Source organism: Mytilus trossulus, chromosome 1 (genome assembly GCF_036588685.1).
Source record: "Mytilus trossulus isolate FHL-02 chromosome 1, PNRI_Mtr1.1.1.hap1, whole genome shotgun sequence".
Lineage (NCBI taxonomy): Eukaryota > Metazoa > Mollusca > Bivalvia > Mytilida > Mytilidae > Mytilus > Mytilus trossulus.
In genome coordinates, this window is record NC_086373.1 from 26600435 (window position 1) to 26622932 (window position 22498).

The 22498-nt window shown below is 33.0% G+C and overlaps 2 protein-coding genes and 1 long non-coding RNA gene across 6 annotated transcripts in view; 2 read left to right on the plus strand and 1 right to left on the minus strand.

Moving 5' to 3' along the window:
* Positions 1 to 115: 115 nt before the first annotated feature.
* LOC134720578 (zinc finger protein 883-like) lies at positions 116 to 18293 on the minus strand. 3 transcript variants are annotated; one of them, XM_063582921.1, is made up of 3 exons: positions 17875 to 18293; positions 12052 to 12186; positions 116 to 2396 (listed from the first exon to the last, which is right to left on the minus strand). In XM_063582921.1, the coding sequence occupies exon 3, from the start codon at positions 2315 to 2317 to the stop codon at positions 293 to 295; it is 2025 nt and encodes a 674-aa protein (XP_063438991.1). In that variant the 5' UTR covers positions 2318 to 2396; positions 12052 to 12186; positions 17875 to 18293; the 3' UTR covers positions 116 to 292. The 3 variants fall into 3 exon arrangements, with proteins under 3 accessions (XP_063438991.1, XP_063439000.1, XP_063438982.1); XM_063582930.1 differs by lacking the exons at positions 12052 to 12186; positions 17875 to 18293 and adding an exon at positions 10737 to 10856; XM_063582912.1 differs by lacking the exons at positions 12052 to 12186; positions 17875 to 18293 and adding an exon at positions 6181 to 6312.
* LOC134720596 (uncharacterized) lies at positions 6433 to 8095 on the plus strand. Its single transcript, XR_010107759.1, has 2 exons — positions 6433 to 7180; positions 7692 to 8095. It is a non-coding gene; the product is annotated as an uncharacterized LOC134720596 (long non-coding RNA).
* A 3404-nt stretch (positions 18294 to 21697) lies between the features above and the next one.
* The window catches only part of LOC134720601 (succinate-semialdehyde dehydrogenase, mitochondrial-like), a 31746-nt gene continuing 30945 nt past the window's right edge, over positions 21698 to 22498 (plus strand). Inside the window, exon 1 of one of the 2 annotated variants that reach the window (XM_063582968.1) lies at positions 21698 to 21819. Coding sequence is in view for 1 of the 2 variants with exons in the window: in XM_063582959.1 (XP_063439029.1) it covers positions 22126 to 22128 (3 nt within the window). In the remaining variant the exon portion in view is untranslated. Of the gene's footprint in view, positions 21820 to 22100; positions 22129 to 22498 lie in introns of those variants that run through there. The other variant, XM_063582959.1, reaches the window with a different exon arrangement.

The following is a 22498-nucleotide window of genomic DNA, read 5'->3' on the forward strand; positions in this document are numbered from 1 at the left end:
ACAACTAAAGGTCACCGTACAGCCTTCAACAATGAGCAAAGCCCATACCGCATAGTCAGCTATGAAAGGCCCCGATAAGACAATGTAAAACAATTCAAACGAGAAAACTAACGGCTACGAAATACAGTGCTTTATTTATTTTTCATTCCTTATAAACGCAGCAATTAAAGATACTTTGTATATACAAACGATTGAACAAAAATATTAACATTAGGTGCCATCTTTAGTCTATAACTTTCAATAAAAGTCTCATCTAAATACTTATTATATTATGAAATTCTTTGATGAAATATCAGATCTCAATGCAGTCTTTCTTTGTATGATCTCTGTAACGCGTTTTTTGATTAAATCCTTTTCCACATATGTCACACGTGTATGGCTTATAACCGGTGTGTATTCTCTGGTGAATAGTCAACTCATATCCAGTTAAAAACTGTTTATCACATGTATCACAGCTATACGGTTTAATGCCCGTATGTGTTCCTTTGTGTCGCTTCAATGCACCAGTATCTTTATATGTCTTACCACAAGTTTCGCACTTGAATGGCCTTTCGCCCGTGTGTGTTCTCATGTGTCTCTTTAACTGAGTGTTGTCTCCGAAAGCTCTATCGCACGAATCACAAGGAAAGCGTTTCTCACCATTATGGGTATTTTTAACGTGCCTTTGTAAATTACTTAAATGTGAGAATTTTTTGTCACATATTTCACATTCGTATGGTGTTTCGCCGGTATGTGTTCTCTTATGTACTGTTAAAGCCCCATTTTCAGCAAAACTTTTACCACATTCAGTACACTTAAAAGGTTTTTCACCTGTGTGTGTTCTCATGTGGCTTACTAAATGGTTTTTTAACCGGAAACTTTTACCGCAAGTTTCACAATCAAAAGCCTTATAATCAGAATGTATGTTCATGTGAGAAGTCAGGTGTTTTTTTTGAGTAAAACCTTTACCACACGTTTCACAAGTAAAAGGTTTCTCACCCGTATGTACCATCATATGAGAAGACAGTGCTCCCGGAGAGTTAAAAGTTTTATCGCACATATCGCACTTATGATATCGATTGCCCGTATGTGTTTTCAAGTGTGTGTTCAGGTTACTGTTTTGTCTAAACGTCTTACCACACACGATGCATTTGTAAGGTTTCTCGTCAGTATGGGTCCTCATATGAATCGTAAGAAAATGAGTCTTCCTGAATCTTTTACCACATACATCACATTCATGTGGTTTATCATAACCCGTATGTGTTTCCATGTGTTCCTTCAAATAGCTGACAAGTTTAAAACATCTACCACATATTTCACAACGATATTTTTTTTCATCATTATGATAAATCATGTGTTTTGAAAGTTGTCCTTTATATCTAAAATGTTTACCGCATGTAGGACATCCGTGTGTTTTTTCCTCATTATGTGTTCTCATGTGAGTTGTTAAATAGCTTTTCATCTTAAAACATTTACAACATATTGAACAGCAGTATGGGTTTTTGTCACTGTGTATCTTAATGTGTTTCGCTAGATCCCCTTTCGTTATAAATCTGCTTTCACATACCTCACATTTATAAGGTCTAGTGGGTACCTCAGAATTGTGTGTTCGCATATGGAGTTTCATGCTTGTGTTATACGCAAAGCTTTTTTCACACACAACGCATTTATATGGTCTGTCACCGGTATGTATTTTCATGTGATATTTTAAAGTAAGTTGTTCTCTAAAGCTTTTATAACATATCTCACAACTATGAGGTCGCTCCTTCGTATGTATTCTCATGTGTATTACCAGATAGTTGGGGTATTTGAAGTCTTTACCACATATAGTACAGCTATATGGTCTCTTATCGCCATGTTTTCTTCTCATATGCTTTGTCAAATCACCCTTGTCTGTAAAACTTGAACCACATACGTCACAGCGATGTTCTTTGGTACCTTTATGTCTTTTCATATGAGACGCACGACTACTTGGAAATCTAAATGCTCTGCCACAAATATTACAGATGTAAGGTTTCTCCCCACTGTGTATTCGTAGATGCTTTTTCAAGTCGCCTTTGTCAACAAAACGCTTATGGCACACTTCACAGACGTGAGGCTTAATTCCGTCATGTCTTTTCACATGTCCATTTAGACTTTGTTTAGTACGAAAACTCTTATTACACGTGAAACAAGAGAATGGTTTGTCTCTCGAATCTACTACTTTGGTTTCATTTTCTAGCTCTCTAATTTCGGAAGAACCATTGGTTGCTTTTTCTTCCACGGCTTTTATAAGACTTGTTGATTTCATGTCAATTTCATATTTGGAAATGTCGTCTGTTGATTTGTCTTCGTCCATTGTCGGTAAAATCTAGTACACTCTTCTTGTATTTTCAATTGTTTAAATGTTACTCCCGATCAGTACAATCTCCTTAAATCTGAAATAAAGTGCAATGCTAATCAGTAATGGAATGATATGATAAATATAAAAAAGAAGATGTGGTATGATTGCCAATGAGACAACTCTCCACAAGAGACCGAATGACACAGAAATTTTAATAGCTATAGATCACCGTACGGCATTTGATAATGACCAAAGATCATACCGCACAGTCGGCCATAAAAGGTCCCTTAATGACAATGTAAAACAATTCAAACGAGCAAACTAACGGCCTAATCCGTACCAAAAAAAAACGAAAACAATTATGTAACACATAAAAAAAGACAACCACTGAATTCCAGGCTCCTGTGATAAGTTTTCTTTTTATGTTTTTCTATCAAACTCATTTTGTGCGTACCTGTTTTTAGAGAAATCTGCTTGTAACTAATGACTGGGTCCATATGTTTATGTGTTATCTTACGTTAGACATTAAAATAGTTGATTACCAGATCAGTTTTTCGTAAAAAAAAAAAAGCTGTTTACACAATCATATGATTGCAGAACAAATGGGAATTGAAGGGGCATCAACTATCAATAAGGCCCTTATTTGGCCCAAAAATTACTGCAAATTTTAAAGTTATCATACATATTTTTAAATTACTGAAAACTTGACTTAGGTATAAGGCACTAAGAAAAACAAAACAAATTTGACATCGAACAAGTTACCATGGCAACGAATCATGACCTAATTTACATATTTTGTTAAATTTCGTGATTTTCCTTGTTTTTTCATCAAATTTCATGTATATTTTAGATTGAAAAAGTATGTGCGCACCCAAGAAACAACTTTATATTTGGTGAGATTATGCCAATAGTTAAAATAAAGCTTCCGTTAAATTATTTGTTGTTTCTCGGCTGCGCAGGGTGTTTCCTCAACGTAAATAATGATAGAAAACTGCATAAATTCTGTACTTTTCATCATTTTTGTGAAAAACAATACATAGTATGACGTAATTGTGACGTCATCAGATAAAAATCTTTCTGTTTTTGATTTATATTTCTTGACCCTATGCATTTCTAAACGTTATGTGCCAATTTGAAATGTTTATCAAACATTTTATTTTCTTGGGCTAAAACTAGGCCTTAATGCCCCCACTCCTAATCGTTCACTTATCGTCACGTAAATAACGACACAGACATAGCCTAAATTATCATGTTTTGTTTAAGATTTAACGACACAGGCCCTATGAAAAACAAGAATGTGTCCATAGTTAACAGATGCCACATCCGATCGGCACTATCATTTGCTATGTTTTGACCGTGAAATGGGGTAAAATCTAATTTGGCATTAAAATTAGAAAGATCATATCATAGAGAACATATTTACTAAGTTTCGATTTGATTGAACTTCAACTTCATCAAAAACTACCTCGACAAAAACTTTAACCTGAAGCGGGACAGACGGACGGAAGAACAAACTAGAAAATATAATTCCCATAAATGGGGCATGAAAATTTATTGTTGAAAGTAAAAACTTTAACCTGAAGCCGGACAGAAGGACGGACTTACAAACGAACGGAGGAACGGGGCATACAAATTTATTGTTGAAAGTGAAAGTAGTGATTTGATCAAAATGAAAGTAGGGTAGAGATTAGCGGGAGGCAAGACTTATTAGGAACGTCGGGATCTGGTGCTTTTAAGCTCAGGATTTCGGAACTGATTTTTAAGGGATGCGGGAATATTTTTTTTTTATTTCGGGATGTCGGGATATGAATTTCGTTAAAATACGCATCTCGGGATTTCATGTTTTTAAGCCCGGGATTTCAGAATCAGGGCCCCTCAGACCACCCCTCAAATGAGCGTTAGTCATTTATACGAGATTCAAATCCTACCATTGGCATGTTAATAGGGCTTTCAAATGGAAAAGCACTGATGGATTGTTCTACAAGCACATTTTATTATCTAATAATAATGGCATGTAAGCAGCTTCATTTGTTTCATGATTGAAGCGGTGCAAATTTTTAATTTAATTTGACTTTTATCAAAAAATGCATTGTACCAAAGAGGAAGAATAATTGTGGCATAAGGCCAAAAACACCAAAAAAAATCGAATTTAACAGAAAGGAAACACATAACGGAGGGCTTTTTGATTCCTTATATGAAATTCTCCAGTCAAAATATCTTTTACAAAAAATCATCCTACAACAGTTTACAACGGCTGTATATGCCCGCGATTTCGCGGGTGTGTTCTAGGTGGCACGGTAGTATTTCCTGGCCATAAGGGATAATGATAGCCTTTTTAGAATTTTCACCACTTTCGAACACTGCAAAAAATTCTACATTCACAGTTAACTGAAGTACTTTCATTTTACCATTCAGAAATGAATTTGGATATGTACCATGACCGTTTACTTTTTTTGCTATTTTTAAAATCCTAAGGCCACTAGTACTTTTAGGTCTTTTACGGTGCAGTGAATGCAAAATTAAAAAAAAATCTCAAAAATTCATTTTCATCTGTATATAAAATTATTTCATATTTTTCTACACCTGATTCATCACTCAGTTTGGGAAAGTATGTTCAGTTGATACTGTATTTTTTGTCCAATCACACTGTTTAGATACATTTACCTAAGTAGGGTACACAAAAGAGCAACCTAAATTCTGGAAAGCAAATACTACCGTGCCACCTCTAGTATCATCTATAATACTAAAATTACGAGGTCCAATTTGTCAGCCGTCATCACGTAAAAACGACGAATCACAGAATTCAACTTTATATACATTGTATAACTAATATAGTACAAAGGTGTAGATTAAAAATTACACCACTCCAGACCCTTTTGTCTTCCACGTAATTAATATTCGCAATAATTAAGAAGTTCCGGGTCGAGTCCGATACCGATACCAATAGTATATTAACCTGTTACATATTACCTTATCTGTACGTTCCGCATCTGACAGGCGCACCACCAAACGGTGTATTCAGGATTAATATGCTATATACACGGGTCATAATCACAAGGTTGATACTACTAAATTGTCAAATTGTTACCTATTGTATTATTTTAATCAGTAAGACTTTCTAAGATAACAATACGAATACTAAAAATCTGGACTAAAAATAAGGCGTATAGGTACAGTTTTCAATTTGTTAGTGGGCATGACGTAAAACAGCGAAACAAAGAATTCAACTTTATTTATAACTAATATAGGACAATGCTGTTGACTCCATTCCAGGACCTATTGTTATCCAAATAATAAATATTACCAATAATTGATAAGTTCCAGTTCGACGGGTTCAAACGGAAAGATTTGAAAGCAGAGAAAACTGTGTATCTTATAATCGGTATGACTTTATCAGATGACAATACTAATACTAAAATAAGGCTTGCGCATAGGTATATACTTTAATTCAGTCATGGACCCGTGAGATCACTGGTGTGTTCTAGTAGTAATAATTTTATTACCGATGGAGGTAGCTAGAGTCCGCTGAATAAAGCCCTAGGAAAACTGAAAATCCTAGTCAATCTAGATTAGAATAGAGTACATTAGTATATTGAAGACAATTGGTGGCCTTCGGTTGTTGACTGCTCTATGGTCGGGTTGTTGTCGCTTTGACACATTCCCAATATCCTTTCTCAACTTTATTTCTGCATTTTAAGGAAATTGCGGTAAAAACGTCCCAGCTATATATAGTATAACATATATTGTATATGTAATTTAAAAATAGTTCAGATTATGATAGATTTCTGTCGTTATTTTTCGTTTTTCTCGAACGGATAGAAAAGGCTGCAATAAAGCGCAGCATTAAGCGAGTTTTAATACAAATACAGAGTACTCACATAGATAATGTCATGGCATAAATCAAAATCAACTTTCTGCAGGCAAAGAAATTACAATGTGAAATTCGGCTGGTTATTCATGATATGTATCGTCCTTCGCCCATTTCAATAACTTACGCCACTTAATATGAGTAATATTGATAAGTGACAGCTGTCAAGAAAAGTGAAAATAATCCTTTTAAGACAACAACAAAATTTAATGAGTAATTTTATCCTAATTGCAGTAGGACACAGTAACTATATAATATTAATCTCAGATAGATCAAACAAGTCCAAATTCTAATAATGTAATTAGTCAATGAACAATAATTGTCTTGCGCCGACAAACAGTATTTTTAGACCAAAGAGGAAAAGACTTTATCAGAGTAGAAAAAACTCTATCAAAATACTATTTGAAATCTAGTAGCTACTACATAGAAAATCCACTGAATAAAATCGAATGGAAACGACTAGTAGGAATATAGAAAAAGGAATAGTGGAATGAATGAATGTCATAATGAAAAAAAAAAAAAAACATCACTTAAATACATAGTCTTAGAGATACAGAACAATCCATTAAATGAAGCTCACATTATATGGAAAAGTGCAAAAAAACAATAGTAAAGATGTAAAGGCAGGAGAAATAAAAGCAAGAATAAGTACTCAAACGTGCATATTCCAAGTCAAAAGAGCTAAGTTCGATCCGAAAGCTAACCCGATGTGTACAATCTGTGAACAGGAAAATGAAGATCTAGAACATTTTATTCTACACTGAAAAGAATTAGAGCAAATAAGATCTAAATACTGCTCAAAAATAGAACAGACAATGGATGAAATTGATACCTCAACATACATGGAGATCATACAACAAGGAAATTTACTGCAGCTCATAATGGACTGTACTAGCATGGACATTAACTGTTACTCAACTGTGTATGAAAACATTGAAACTCTGGCTAGAAATATGTGTTATGAGATGCACTTGCTGCACACAAAAAGGATAACAAAAACTTGATCACAAGTACAGTATAAGTAAACTTGTTAAAATAAAATAGTTCCTTACTAATAGTATATCATCTAACTATTTTATGACTTATAAGTATTTAAAAATAAATCTTCTCTTTTAAAACTGTTAGATATCAGTTATAATTTAAAGAGTAATGAGAAGATCTCCATATAGTAAACTGTGAAGAAAATTTATAAATATCATAGCTTTAAATTTTTTCCAAACCACAACCATTTTACATAAGTCTTATAAAATAAATTTTTCATTATTATTCCTGATGTATGTATAGCACTCTTAACTAATAATTATAAGTAATTTTAATTTGAAACCATTTCAATTCTTATATGTAAATATATGCAGTTGTTTCTTTACATTTTCTTACACCCCAGCACATATGAATTATTATAAATCTTTAAAAACTTTATGATGACTATCATATGAATTAATTATGATATTTTTTATTTAGTGATTATTATAACCAAATTCAGTCATCTGTATATAATTAATTGTTTCCCTATGTTTTAAGGTAGACATAGTTGCTACAACTATACCCTTTGGGTAGTGCTCCAAAATTAATGGAGGAATATACAAGAAACTGAACTGAACTGTACCAGAAGTTGGATTTTAAGAGGAGCGAAAGATGGCGTCCATAAAATTTACGAAGGGATGATTTCAACTTCACCATTTGGAACACTTAGTTTAATAGCATTTTTTGTTTAAATATTAACGTGAAATAAAAAAATGTATTTATTAATGGCCGTGAACACTTATTGAGAATTAACCAGAGAAACCAACCGAATTCACTGAAATTTTATAAACTGATAAACAGTAAAAATAATCTATATGATCTAAACAACATGTGTTTATTCATAAAGTTAATTAATATTGAATATAGGCTCTTCAAACCATTAAATCTTTTTTAGCAACCAGTATTGTGTCTATTTCATTCGTTTTTAATACTGCTCTGAGTAGAAATATTTCCCTTTCCCCCAAATTTAACCAAGCAGATTGACAAGGGCCATAATAAAAATGAGGAGTCATGAGATAAAAAGTTCCAAATGGAAGAATGACTCTGTGATACTATTTTCACCGAAACACTATTGTTTCCAACAGAATAAAGATCACAGAATATGGGTTCCAATAAGAACAGATATTTTGGCATTTCTTAATTCAAAGTTTCCGGGGAACTTTTGTAGGTGGAACATAGAAACGTACACAGAAGAACATGGTTTAAACCCTTTCAGACGATGATTTTCAGCTAAGTAGTCATGCTCATGGTACCTTAGTCACAACTGAACTCGGTCGACTTCCGTACCTTCAGAAGGAGAATGGCGGAGTCACCCGATGTTTGCCGATTGGCTCATGGTACCTTTGTCACAACTGAACTCGGTCGACTTCGGTACCTTCAGAAGGAGAATGGCGGAGTCACCCGATGATTGCCGATTGGCTCATTGTACCTTTGTCACAACTGAACTCGGTCGACTTCGGTACCTTCAGAAGGAGAATGGCGGAGTCACCCGATGATTGCCGATTGGCTCATGGTACCTTTGTCACAACTGAACTCGGTCGACTTCGGTACCTTCAGAAGGAGAATGGCGGAGTCACCCGATGATTGCCGATTGGCTCATGGTACTGAAGATAAATCATACTTGACCAATATCAAATAGATTTAAAAGATTTTTTCGTCAATCCTGAAGTCTGAGGTATGGATTTTACTTGAGGTGTGGATTTTACTGTCAAATACATATTGGGTCTAAGCATGTGAATTAAGTGTTTATGTGATTTCACTGCAGTCAAGATGTTTAAAATTCAACTCAATGGCATATGACGCAACGTTAGATATTGCTACCATTTAGTGTAACAGAAAAATGACGTTAAATAGCTTATACTTATGGTACTGAAGTTTTCTTACTTTTTGATCGTCTAATAGATTTGTATTATTTTTAATGTGTGCATCATTTCGTTTTGTTGAAAGCAAGACTTTTATATTTGGTGGAGGAAGGAACACGCGAATGCAGTTCATGTCGTTACTAGCAAATTACGCTTGTGGCGACGTCAAATTATGATAACGGACAAACTTGCAAGACATTTCCATTAATCTGTATTTTTTATAGATAACCCTGAAATCTTAATGTTATTTGAAGTACCAACTTCTACTTTAAAAGTACTTTTTATTGGTGTAGTTATCAAAGCCGAAAAATAATCTCAAGTCACGAAATCAAATCTCTGTTTGTTTGGCCGTAAAAGTTTTGTGAAAGCATGAAAGTTTAACTCGGACATTTCCGCAAGACATTGCAAATCTATTGTTTTGAATTAAATATCTAGCTCAATTTATTTTCCAATTCGAATTTTGGGAGCTAACACTTAGTACAAAACGGTCGTGCTTATAATTTAATGAATTATCTGTCAAAATTTTATTTTTGAGCTGAAATGTTTCAAGTTTCCAAATTAAATTTCCGATGGGACATTTTCATGCATCATATTCTTTTGAAAATATGTATGCGAATTTTAAAAGGAGACAGCCATGTTAACCAATACTGAAATATATTACGCCATAGAATGTTCATGCAAAATTTCGAAGAGTTGCGTGAACAGTTCGCGAATTGTTCGAGTTTTATGGTTCTAGTTTGTTACATGGGACATCACTAAGTAAACGTTTTTTCGGATAAACTGTGTCTTCCTAAGCCTATGAATATTATATCTTTATTCTTTCTCTATCATAATGTGAAAATTTAAGAATCAATCTTTATTTTCATGTATAATTTGAAATATTTATTTCAACATTACTATACAAATTTTCCCTTCAAAAATTTACTTAAGGGCATACGATACAGTTACAGGGAAGGTAATGACGTTGCTAACGTAATTTGTTATTTTCGCGACGTCAAACGGTGACATATCGGGAAAAGATGCATTTTTCGACTGATTTTTATCATTCAAACTGATTTAATTTGAAAACGAGGTCATGGACCCCTATTTTTCAAAACGGCATTTTGTTTCATTTTGCAGGGAGATTATGTGACCCAAATTTTATAAAACTGTAAATAGAGGATTTTTTTTAATTTTGAGATTTAAACATGCAGTAAAAAATGACGCTTTTTCCTCAATTCATGAACATTTGATAAATATGAGTTATTTCTGAATAAAAAAATGCATATTTTTTTTTAAAAATGCATATTTTTTTAAGACATTTATAAAATACAGAAATTACCGATTATTTAACAAAAAACAATTTGTGTTTATCTTTTATAACAAAAAAGTTATGTCTTTCTTTCGAAAAAGAAATAACGGCGACAAATCTGAATTTCGAGCAAATATACAAAATTTCGACCTCATTTTACTCAAAAAGTAGCACATGAAGGTATATTTTTTATTACATATTTGATTTAATCAGGTAAAAAAAGAGCCTACAGGCAAATTTTCATGAACTTGTAAATACAGGATCAAAACTGTATCGTATGCCCTTAACGCTATTTTTCGTGGTAGTAGCAATATCTAACGTTGCGTCATATGCGATAAGACATATTGACATGTATTTACATTTGTTCATAATTTACACAAAGTTACTCACCGAAAGTCTACATACTGTCCTTGTGAAATTTCGTAGCTCATATTTTTTTTTCAAAACATACGCTTTCTTGCTTGTTGAATAGAAAATCTTTTCAACATAGTGCACGGCATTGCATACACTATGAAATTTTTTTATTTAATGTATATATTTTTTATTATATAAATTGTAAACCAATAACGAAGTTTACAACACATCCTGAAGCAATATACTTTGCAAAATCCTGTCAAAACTAAATTTATGAGTACATGTACTTACTGTCTACTTCTTACAATAAAATTGAAATTAAATTGAATATTGATTGATTGGCAGACCCTTAACACACAATGGCAAAATATTACAGATAATTTATTTTAATGAAGTGTCACCGTCCATACAATATCTTTCTTTTGAGTCTTCAAATATATAGAATCAGTTTTTAATATACTAAATGGTATAGAAATGCAGAATTGAAAAGTTACAACATATTTTTGCGTTTTAGACAGAAAATATCATGTTTTACGTCAAGTACTTATCGGCTCATATGTAGTCATATGAGTAGCAATGATTTTGATTCTTTACCCTGTTTATATCAAAAGTTAACTGTTTTACTGGTATAACTACGTAACACAAATTGAGAAGTGTATTGCTGAAAATGTGGAATATTCGGTTAGTGTGTTATAAAATATTTACTTCCTAAAAAAAATCAAACTAGCTTAATACCAATTTAATTCCAATTGTCGATGTATTTTCAAGAATCGTATGGAGGTCTCTGAAAGAGGATAGAAAGATACAGGAGGGACAGTTCAACTCATAGATAGAAAATAAAATGACAATACATGGCTAAAAATAAAAACAAACAGACAAATAATAGTACACAAGACACAACATAGAAAACCAAAGACTAAGCAAACTGATCCCACCAAAAACTAGGGGTGATCTCAGCTGCTCGGAAGGGTAAGCAGATCATCCTGCTCCACATTTCGCACCCGTCGTGTTGCTCATGATATTACGTGCAAACCCGGTAAATAGTCAAATTCGGTATGTCACATTCGTGGTGAAAAGAAAAGTGGAGTGTAGTTACGACATAGATTTATTTATAATTAACCAATATAAACGAAATGTACAACTTAGACCCTGAAGCAATATGCACGTATGAAAAAAACATCATCAAAAATACATTTATGCGTACTTATTGTCTATCCTTTAAAAATTAATCGAGAAGAAAAATGAATATTGGTTGATTAATTCTAACACCCAGCAGTAAAATGTTGCATGCAAATGCAGCCGGATTGGAAACTATATAAGTGTAATATAAATATATTATGTTTGTACTTACCTTATATGCTGTTATGTGTGCTAAATTCTGGATATGCTGATTCAATTCTGGATATGCTGGCTCACATAGGACACATCCCTAGATGGAATGCAACCCTGGGTACTACACTCAAATGATGGTCGGATTTGTTTTCTCCTGTGAATATAGGGCACGAGAGATTGAGATTATAATTTATTTTTTCAATTGAATTGTTTCCCTTTGTACAAATCGAAATATAGTAGTTTGGAAAATACTGTTACCCTAAAAAATAATACTATTCAGTGATTAAGATATTCAAAAGAATATATATATAAAGCCTTTAAGGAAGATAAAGATGATAATAAAATTTGATTGCATTGTAAATAGAAATTTTTGGTACTCTTATAGGTTATCGTAAGTCCTCTGAGGTACTGCAAAAAGCACATGGTTCGTGAGTTCGGATTAGGGGAATATCCGACACAGTACTATTCTAATTCGGGTAGAATCCAAACCACCTTTATGTATGCTTCAAAACTTTATTATATACTTTCATAGATTCAAAGATTTGGTATAAGTATTGGATTTTGTTGACTAGTTGCCAAACTAGGAAATAAGGTCTATTCTTACTTTAATAGCCGAAGTCGAAGAAAATCAGACTTACCGTCGCGATTAAAAAGTCGAAAAATCATTTCTAAAATTAGCATGTTGGCATCATGATCCCAAACAAAAAGCGGAATTAAAAATGATTATCCTGACGAAGGTTAAGCAATCCTGCTCTTCTAGTGGCACACATTGTATTGCTTCTGACTACTTAAAATTTCGATGATGTCAAAATGAGGAAAAGAGAACAAAAAGTTGTCATTTGTGACAAATCTATATTCCATTCGGTTAACTTAAGCATGATGTTAAACTTTTGGAAAGAGGACTGAAGTTTACCATGCATGATTAACCATATATTCGGCGCCATAATGTATTATTAATATTCAATCAAGACTTACTGCTGCTACATAAACAAAAGTGGAAAGCTTATAGTAAATATGGCGCATTCACAATGGAAAGAGAGTTTTGTTTACAGTGCATATATACAGCAATTCAAATTCGAAAGGACAATTGAATACTGACCAATGCTACAGTTCATAAATTCATGTTATTTTCCATTCTGTTTCTCCAAAGGTGACGAAGACGAACTTGAAAAAATGATCTTACAGTCGACAGCATTTAGACTCAGTCTCTGGAAGTTTTAAGAAGACTTTTTTTGTCAAACATTCATGGAATTTTACGAAAAAAGAACAGCACCTTTTTCATATCGAGAGACCGCATTCTAATCAAAACTATGCCTTCAAACGGTATAATTCATAACTATATATCCTTGTTATATGTTTGACTGTTTTAAAAAGAAACCATACATGTTTATCCGAATGAGTGAAATAAGAACTACCGTAATTTGAAGTACTAATAATATGATTCACATGATCAGTGAAGTTAGTAGTTTATGTTGACCATGATTCCATTAGTATATATCACATGATCAGTGAAGTTAGTAGTTTATGTTGACCATGATTCCACTAGTATATATCTCATCGTCCACTTCATACATCAGTTCAGTTCTTTCTGTGGATCATGATTCCACTAGTATATATCTCATCGTCCACTTTATACATCAGTTCAGTTCTTTCTGTGGATCATGATTCCACTAGTATATATCTCATCATCCGCTTCATACATCAGTTCAGTTCTTTCTGTGGATCATGATTCCACTAGTATATATCTCATCATCCACTTCATACATCAGTTCAGTTCTTTCTGTGGATCATGATTCCACTAGTATATATCTCATCACCCACTGCATACATCACTTCAGTTCTTTCTGTTGACCATGAGTCCACTAGAATATATCTCATCATACACTTTATACATCAGTTCAGTTCTTTCTGTGGACCATGATTCCACTAGTAAATATCTCATCGTCCACTTCATACATCAGTTCAGTTCTTTCTGTGGATCATGATTCCACTAGTATATATCTCATCGTCCACTTTATACATCAGTTCAGTTCTTTCTGTGGATCATGATTCCACTAGTATATATCTCATCGTCCGCTTCATACATCAGTTCAGTTCTTTCTGTGGATCATGATTCCACTAGTATATATCTCATCATCCACTTCATACATCAGTTCAGTTCTTTCTGTGGATCATGATTCCACTAGTATATATCTCATCACCCACTGCATACATCACTTCAGTTCTTTCTGTTGACCATGAGTCCACTAGAATATATCTCATCATACACTTCATACATCAGTTCAGTTCTTTCTGTGGACCATGATTCCACTAGTATATATCTCATCATACACTTTATACATCAGTTCAGTTCTTTCTGTTGACCATGATTCCACTAGAATATATCTCATCATACACTTCATACATCAGTTCAGTTCTTTCTGTGGACCATGATTCCACTAGTATATATCTCATCATACACTTTATACATCAGTTCAGTTCTTTCTGTTGACCATGATTCCACTAGTATATATCTCATCATCCACTTCTTACATCAGTTCAGTTCTTTCTGTGAATCATGATTCCACTAGTATATATCTCATCATACACTTTATACATCAGTTCAGTTCTTTCTGTGGACCATGATTCCACTAGTATATATCTCGTCATCCACTTCATACATCACTTCAGTTCCGTCTGTGGATCATGATTCTACTAGTATATATCTCATCATCCACTTCATACATCAGTTATTTCTGTTGACCATGAGTCCACTAGTATATATCTCATCATCCACTTCATACATCAGTTCAGTTCTTTCTGTGGATCATGATTCCACTAGTATATATCTCATCATCCACTTCATACATCAGTTCAGTTCTTTCTGTGGATCATGATTCCTCTAGTATATATCTCATCATCCACTTCATACATCAGTTCAGTTCTTTCTGTGGATCATGATTCCACTAGTATATATCTCATCATCCACTTCATATATCAGTTCAGTTCTTTCTGTGGATCATGATTCCACTAGTATATATCTCATCATCCACTTCATACATCAGTTCAGTTCTTTCTGTGGATCATGATTCCACTAGTATATATCTCATCATCCATTTTTACATAACTTCAGTTCTTTATGTTGATCATGATTCCACTAGTATATATCTCATCATCCGCTTTATACATCAGTTCAGTTCTTTCTGTGGATCATGATTCCACTAGTATATATCTCATCGTCCACTTCATACATCACTTCAGTTCTTTCTGTGTATCATGATTCCACTAGCATATATCTCGTCATCCACTTCATACATCACTTCAGTTCTTTCTGTGGATCATGATTCCACTAGTATATATCTCATCATCCACTTCATACATCAGTTCAGTTCTTTCTTTGGATCATGATTCCACTAGTATATATCTCATCATCCACTTCATACATCAGTTCAGTTCTTTCTGTGGATCATGATTCCACTAGTATATATCTCATCATCCATTTCATACATCAGTTCAGTTCTTTCTGTGGATGATGCTTCCACTCGAAAATGTTATGAGTCTCGACATGCACAAATTAAATTGGAACAAACATATACTGAATACAGTTGAACTCATTTAAAATACATGTTCTAGTATTTTTTTTATAAAAAATGTCACAAATCATGAACAATTATACCACTGTCCCAGGTAAGGGGAGGGTTGGGATCCCGCTAACATGTTTAACCCCGCCACATTATTTATGTATGTGCCTGTCCCAAGTCAGGAGCCTGTAATTCAGTGGTTGTCGTTTGTTTATGTGTTACATATTTGTTTTTGTTCATTTGTTTACTTAAATAAGGCCGTTGGTTTTCTCGTTTGAATTGTTTTACATTACCTTATCGGGGCCTTTTATAGCTGACTATGCGGTATGGGCTTTGCTCATTATTAAAGGCCGTGCGGTTACCTATAGTTGTTAATGTTTGTGTCATTTTGGTCTTTTGTGGTTAGTTGTCTGATTGGCTATCATACCACATCTTCTTTTTTTATATATATATACTATCTTTAAATCTAAAAAACGTTATCACAGTGTCACGTTTGCTTGTTTATTCAAACCTCTTTTAACACACGTTGAAGCTAACCTTCAGTGTTAATGACCATATATGCAACTATATATATATTGCCAGAAGTCTCATTTGTATAAATTTAAAGATGTCACTTTAGAGGATTTCATTTATTATAAACTAGGATTGTTTTTCATTTCCATTTACAATTTGATACTATTACTTTTTTTTTTATATATATTAAATGGTTTGTTAACGCTGGTTTTTGAAATGCATACAATAGAACTATTCAATATGTCTTCAGAACAGAACGAGTGTGACATTTAGTAGCGTGTCGTCTCTAAAATGATTCTATAATTAACATTGGCATTAAAGTGGGAGGTTGGGCATGCCACAAAACCAGGTTCAATCCACCATTTTTTTTCTTAAAATGCCCTGTTCCAAGGCAGAAAAATGGCCATCGTTATATTATAGTTCGTTTACATTTAAATGTTGTGTTTCTGTTCTGTCGTAGTTCTCTTATATTTGATACTTATCCCTCAGTTTTAGTTTGTAACCCGGATTTCTTTTCTCTCTCTATCGATTTATGAATTTCGAACAGCGGTTTACTGCTGTTGCCTTATTCGGAACACTTTCAGACATTGACCCAGATCAGTGTCAACTCAGACTAAATGGATAAATCACTAGTTACCATCTACTTCGTTGAGAAAAACTAATTATGCAATATCCTAATATTAATAATTCAGATGTTGATGCATTTGTTCTTCGTGTGATCTCTGTAACGTGTTTATTGATTAAATCCTTTTCCACATCTTTCACACGTGTATGGCTGGTCTCCAATGTGTACTCTCCGGTGAATAGTCACCTCATACTTAGTTAAAAACTTTTTATCACATACATCACAGCTATGGGGTTTAATGCCCGTATGTGTTCCTATGTGACGCTTCAAGCTAGTAGAATCTGCATATCTCTTACCACACGTATCACACCTGTTCGGCCTTTCACCTGTGTGTGTTCTCATGTGTCTCTTTAACTGAGTGTTGTCTCCGAAAGCTCTATCGCAAGAATCACAAGGATAGGCTGGCGTTTCTCACCATTATGGGTATTTTAACGTGCCTTTTTAAATTACTTATATGTGAGAATTTTCTATCACATATTTTACATTCGTATGTAATGGAGTTTCACCAGTATGTGATCTCTTGTATGTGTATTGTTAAACTACAATTTTCAGCAAAACTGATTTGTCTAAACGTCTTAAGTACCACACACGATGCATTTGAAAGGTTTCTCGTCAGTATGTGTCCTCATGTGAATCGTAAGACAAGCATTCTGTCTGAATGTTTTTCCACATACATTGCATGCATATGGTTTGTCATAACCCGTGTGTGTTTTCATATGTCTCTTCAATTCGATTGAAAGCTTAAAACATCTACTGCATACTTCACACCGATATTTTTTCTCATCATTATGATGATTTTCCAAACTAGTAAGGCTTTTCCTGCTTGTGTTCAACGCGAAACGTTTTCTACCTACATCACCCGTATGTATTTTCAAATGGTACTTTAAATAATTTTTTTTACTAAATTTTTTACTACATATCTCACAACCACATGGGCGGTCATTAGTATGTGTTCTCAGGTGCATTGATAGACAGTTTGGGTATTTGAAGTCTTTACCACACGTGTCACAGCTGTATGGTCTCTTATCGCCATGTTTTCTCATATGCTTAGTCAAATCACCTTTGACTGTAAAACGCCTTGCACATACATTACAACTATGTTCTTTTATACCTTTATGTCTTTTCAAATGACAAGAAAAATTACCTTAAAAACTAAATGTTCTTCCACAAATATCGCAGCTGTAAGGTTTATCGCCACTGTGTATTCGCATGTGCTTTTTCAAGTCGCCTCTGCCCATGAAACTCTTATTACATATATCACATATGTTAGGCTTTAATCCGTGATGTCTTTTCATGTGTGTCTTTAAATTTTCTTTACTTCTGAATTGTTTTTTACACGTGACACAAGAGAATATTTTGAAGTTGAACTCAACAGTTTTAGTTTGAATTCGTGTCTTCTTTTCACAAATGTCTGTAACATAAAATATTGTCCCCCATGAAATATTGTCTTTCGGACAAAATGTCATATAGAATATTGTCCACTGACAGTATTTTATTATGAAATAGTGTCCTTGTCCATGATATTTTGTCACCTTCTTCTGGACAATATTTCACTATGAAATTCTGTTCATGACAATACTGCACTATGAAATACTGGCTTTGAAAATACTTTTTAATCAAATTATTACACAATTAGAAATAGTACACAAGCGCATGCACATTTTTAGATTTATAACTAAAATTGTTTTAAATAGCAAGGAATTTATATTATTACTAATAGTGAGTTTCAAATTTGCATATTGATACATTACAAATGGTTTACATGTATTATAAATTAAAGAATTGTCTAACGCATATTTCATTTTATTACAGTATACTGTAAAAATATAACGCTAATGAACTGACAATCACTTATTTTGTAAATATATACAGGCACGTGTCGCAGGAAAAAAATCCTATATACCTAATAATAGACATGTTACGAAAAGGTATATTCACGACGCTGAGGTTGACAAATTACACTTTAAATGTGGGGACTGTGTCAAAACAGAAAAGAGATTACCTATGTATTTCGGCGAGCCCTTGCAAATATGATAGACCTTGCACATAATCTTAAGTATTATAATCTGCTTTATACCTGCTCGTAAATATATATGTACCGGTCATTTCCATATAGTTTTGAAAAACACACAAAGAAGTGTATGTATTTTGATCCAGTTATTTGCACCTAAATTTTTGTCTAACGGAGTTTGTTTTAAAACACATAAACATGATTTTTTTTTACAATTTTAACTTGAAACATGTTGCATTCTAGTTTAGAAAATTATTACTCCCGGTTACATAGCTTCGAGGGCATGTATTTTCTTTCTTTATTTCTTTCCAACCAACTTTGTCCTAATTTAAACAGTTTCAGCCCAATTTGTATTTTCTTTATAAGGTGTTTGTGACTGATTGACTATTGGTTGCATCAAGTCCAGTGGCAAATATTTAATGCCTGTTCAGAACGATAAGAGGTTTATGTAAAATATGACCTCACTACTCATCAGTTGAACATTCCTGCAGAGTTTCCAAAGCATTACATATTGACTTTGCATTTACACCTTAACACCACCTTATGCAGATGTTTTGTATTTTATAAATTCTGGGAAAGTTTTGTTGAAATTCGCCAACCGTTTCATAAGAAAATGACAATAAAACAAATTAACAACGATGACCGATGGGTCTTTCTTCTATTTAAGCTAACGATGCTAGGGGTTTCCTTAAAAAAAAATATAATGAAGATTTTTAAAGACGTGTACCTATCACTACTCTATGAACCTACCAGATTTTTTTTTCAGGGAGAGGGAGGGGGCTAGGGTTAGATTTAAAAAAGGCATCAACTAAGAGCTAAACCACTAGCAGAAAGATGAAAATGTAAAAAAAAAAAAATTGCGTATATCAGAGTGGCGTGTATATGTCGAACACGTTATAAGGCGCTTCAAAACTTTCAGAGTCATTGGAAGCTGATGGAGACACCCGAGAGAATAAATCAATCAGACTGTAGAGCTTTGTGTGGGATTAGTGGAGCTACACATTAAACTTCAGGAACTTTCATACAACAATAAAACTATTATTTAATTGGCTTACTATGTATATATTATTAATCTAGAATCGAATGAACTCTGTATAACTCTCAGCCCCCCTTTTTCTAGCTCACCCACTCTTGAACGCGGACACCTTTTATGTCGTATGATAGCATCAATATCACAAAAGCAATTGTCATAATATTAGGATGTTACATAATGATGTTCTATATAACTGTGATTTGAATTCATCAAGACGCACATGATCTAATTCTTTTCTATAGTCAATGTTTTGACACCGTCCCCAAATTTAAAGTGTAATTTGTCAACCTCAGCGTCGAGAATATACCTTTTCGTAACATGCCTATAAGGACACAATTTCAAAGTATTTATCTGTGAAATCTTGCCTCAGTTCACACAAAATAAAACCTCCCTTTAACAAGACAAAATTCCATAACATTCATCTGTGAAATATTGTCAATATACAGACAAAATTTTGCTATGAAAATTTGTCCTTCTCTGGACATTTTTCCATAGACAAGGACAATATTTCATGCTACATTGTTATGAAATATATTCTTGTGGTACAATATTTCATCGGACAATATTTTGCTTTACACAAATACACAATGAGTTTTTCCTTCCGCGGTTGCTGACAGAGTTATCTCCCTTTCGGATATACTATTCTTTATTTTAACACTTGATGTATTAATTTTTCGTGAAATCTATTTTCCTTTTCGATCTAATCGGATTGTTCAAATGTACAGTCCAATAAAAGAGTCCTTAAAAGAAAATCAAATAAAAGATGTATTAATATCGAATTATGTAAGTTAAAAAATAATGTAAGGATACATCGTTTAATCGTTATTTAAAGAAAAAAATATAATGAAAAATAACAAACATGTATCTTGTTATTAAATTATTATAATGAGTCTTCTTCTTTTAATATAAAAAAAAAGTAGTTTGCGACTCGCGCTTGCGAGTTATATTCAAGTTAACTTTCATTTCAACTGTAATACAGTACAACATTTTGCAGATAAACAACAGTTAACAGATAACAAGTATCAGTAAAAAACAAAAGATCAATTTCTGGAGTCGATATGGCAAAAACACTTACGACTAAGATTGGTATTAAGTCATGCATAAATCAGTATACTTACGATCAATCTTTAACACACAGCCAATTTTGCGTAGGTACTATTTTTGTACTTGAAATCTGTAGTACTGAAAAAATACTTTTATATTAAGTACTATTTCTTCACTGTAAAATTATTGTACTATTTACGTACCTGTATTTTAGAGTACTTGATTTGTACTAAAATTCTGGTACCTGAGAAATAATACCAAAAGCGATCACAATATTCCATGTTTGAAAATCATAATTTTAAGAGATTTGAAATAGACATACTATCAAAATGCTGAAAATGTAACGTTGTAACCAAAAATATGTAGTACTTTAAAAGACCTAGTACCAAAAAAATCAGTACTTCAAAATATAATACAAAATTTTAAACAGCCTTGAGTTATAGATTCTGTGAATCTCAGTTTCAATTATTTTACAGTATTTCTTATACAAATGTCTTTGTCTTTGTGCTATCAATTCTTTATGTCGTATGACTTTTAACGTGACTCGGTATTTATGGATCCAGCTATCGGATATTTACTTTAAGCGTTCTGTTGGTGCAGTTGGGTCCTGGCGTGCGATGTTCGTCTGATAGGTCTGATATTTAAGAAGAAAAAATGATATGTTTGGAGATATTCTTAGAATATTTATTTTCTTATCTCAATGGATATTGTTTTATTGTAAAAATAGGTCAAGTGTCATAATAGTATAAGTATATTCTGTTCTAACATAACTAATTGAGTTGCATTTTTAATTTCTAATGACAAAACCAGTTTTTCTTCTATTCCATAATAATATATTCAGATGCGACCAAAGTGGCCAGTTAATCTGTTACCTGTTATGCTACCTGTACGCAAAATATGTACTTAAATAAATTTAGTGTTTGAGGTAAAGATTGAAGGACATATAAATCTACACAGTCAAGTTTTTATCAGTTAACAGTACATGTATGTCCTAGTTTAAGGTAAGAAAGCATGTCTCTCATCGGTGTTTGCATTTTAAATAAGTTAAAATGTTTGTAAACTATTTATAACTATGGTCATCTTTATGATCCAATTAAACAAATATATTCTATGTAAAAGATGAGGAAAAAATTACCTGAAGAAAGATGAGCATACATTAAATGAACGTCTCACTTTATGTATAACTTACCATTGACGTTCCACGGTAATTTTGTGGTAATAAGTGGGATATTTTATTAATCAAGATTTGATTAGATATTACCTAAAGCGTCCTCTATTACTTCAGGAATGGAACCTGGTCACATTTGATGGTCTGTACAGATACATGTAAAGTCTCTTTAAATAATATTTTATGAGTAATCGCTTCAAACTATACTTTACATATTTGTGTTACTATGTCGTACTCGTTTAAAGTGATTGTAACCTTGAAACAATGGCGAAACTTTCTAGTGTCTGATATGTTAGTTGAAATAGAAAACCCCATACAATTAAACGGAGTTTGTTGTTATTACCTATACAAGTGCATCCCAACTTTTAATGAACAAAAACATTTTAATGCACTTTAAAACATATATCATGCTATCCTCCTTCTTACACGTGTATGTATTATTCTTGTCAGTGTTCTGGGCGATTGATGTTAAAAGAAGGCCTATAAATACTACATTTAATTATTCTATAAAC

Excerpts from the sequence above, each read along its gene's own strand:
- LOC134720578 (XM_063582921.1), bottom strand. The coding sequence starts at position 2,317 with ATGGACGAAGACAAATCAACAGACGACATTTCCAAATATGAAATTGAC.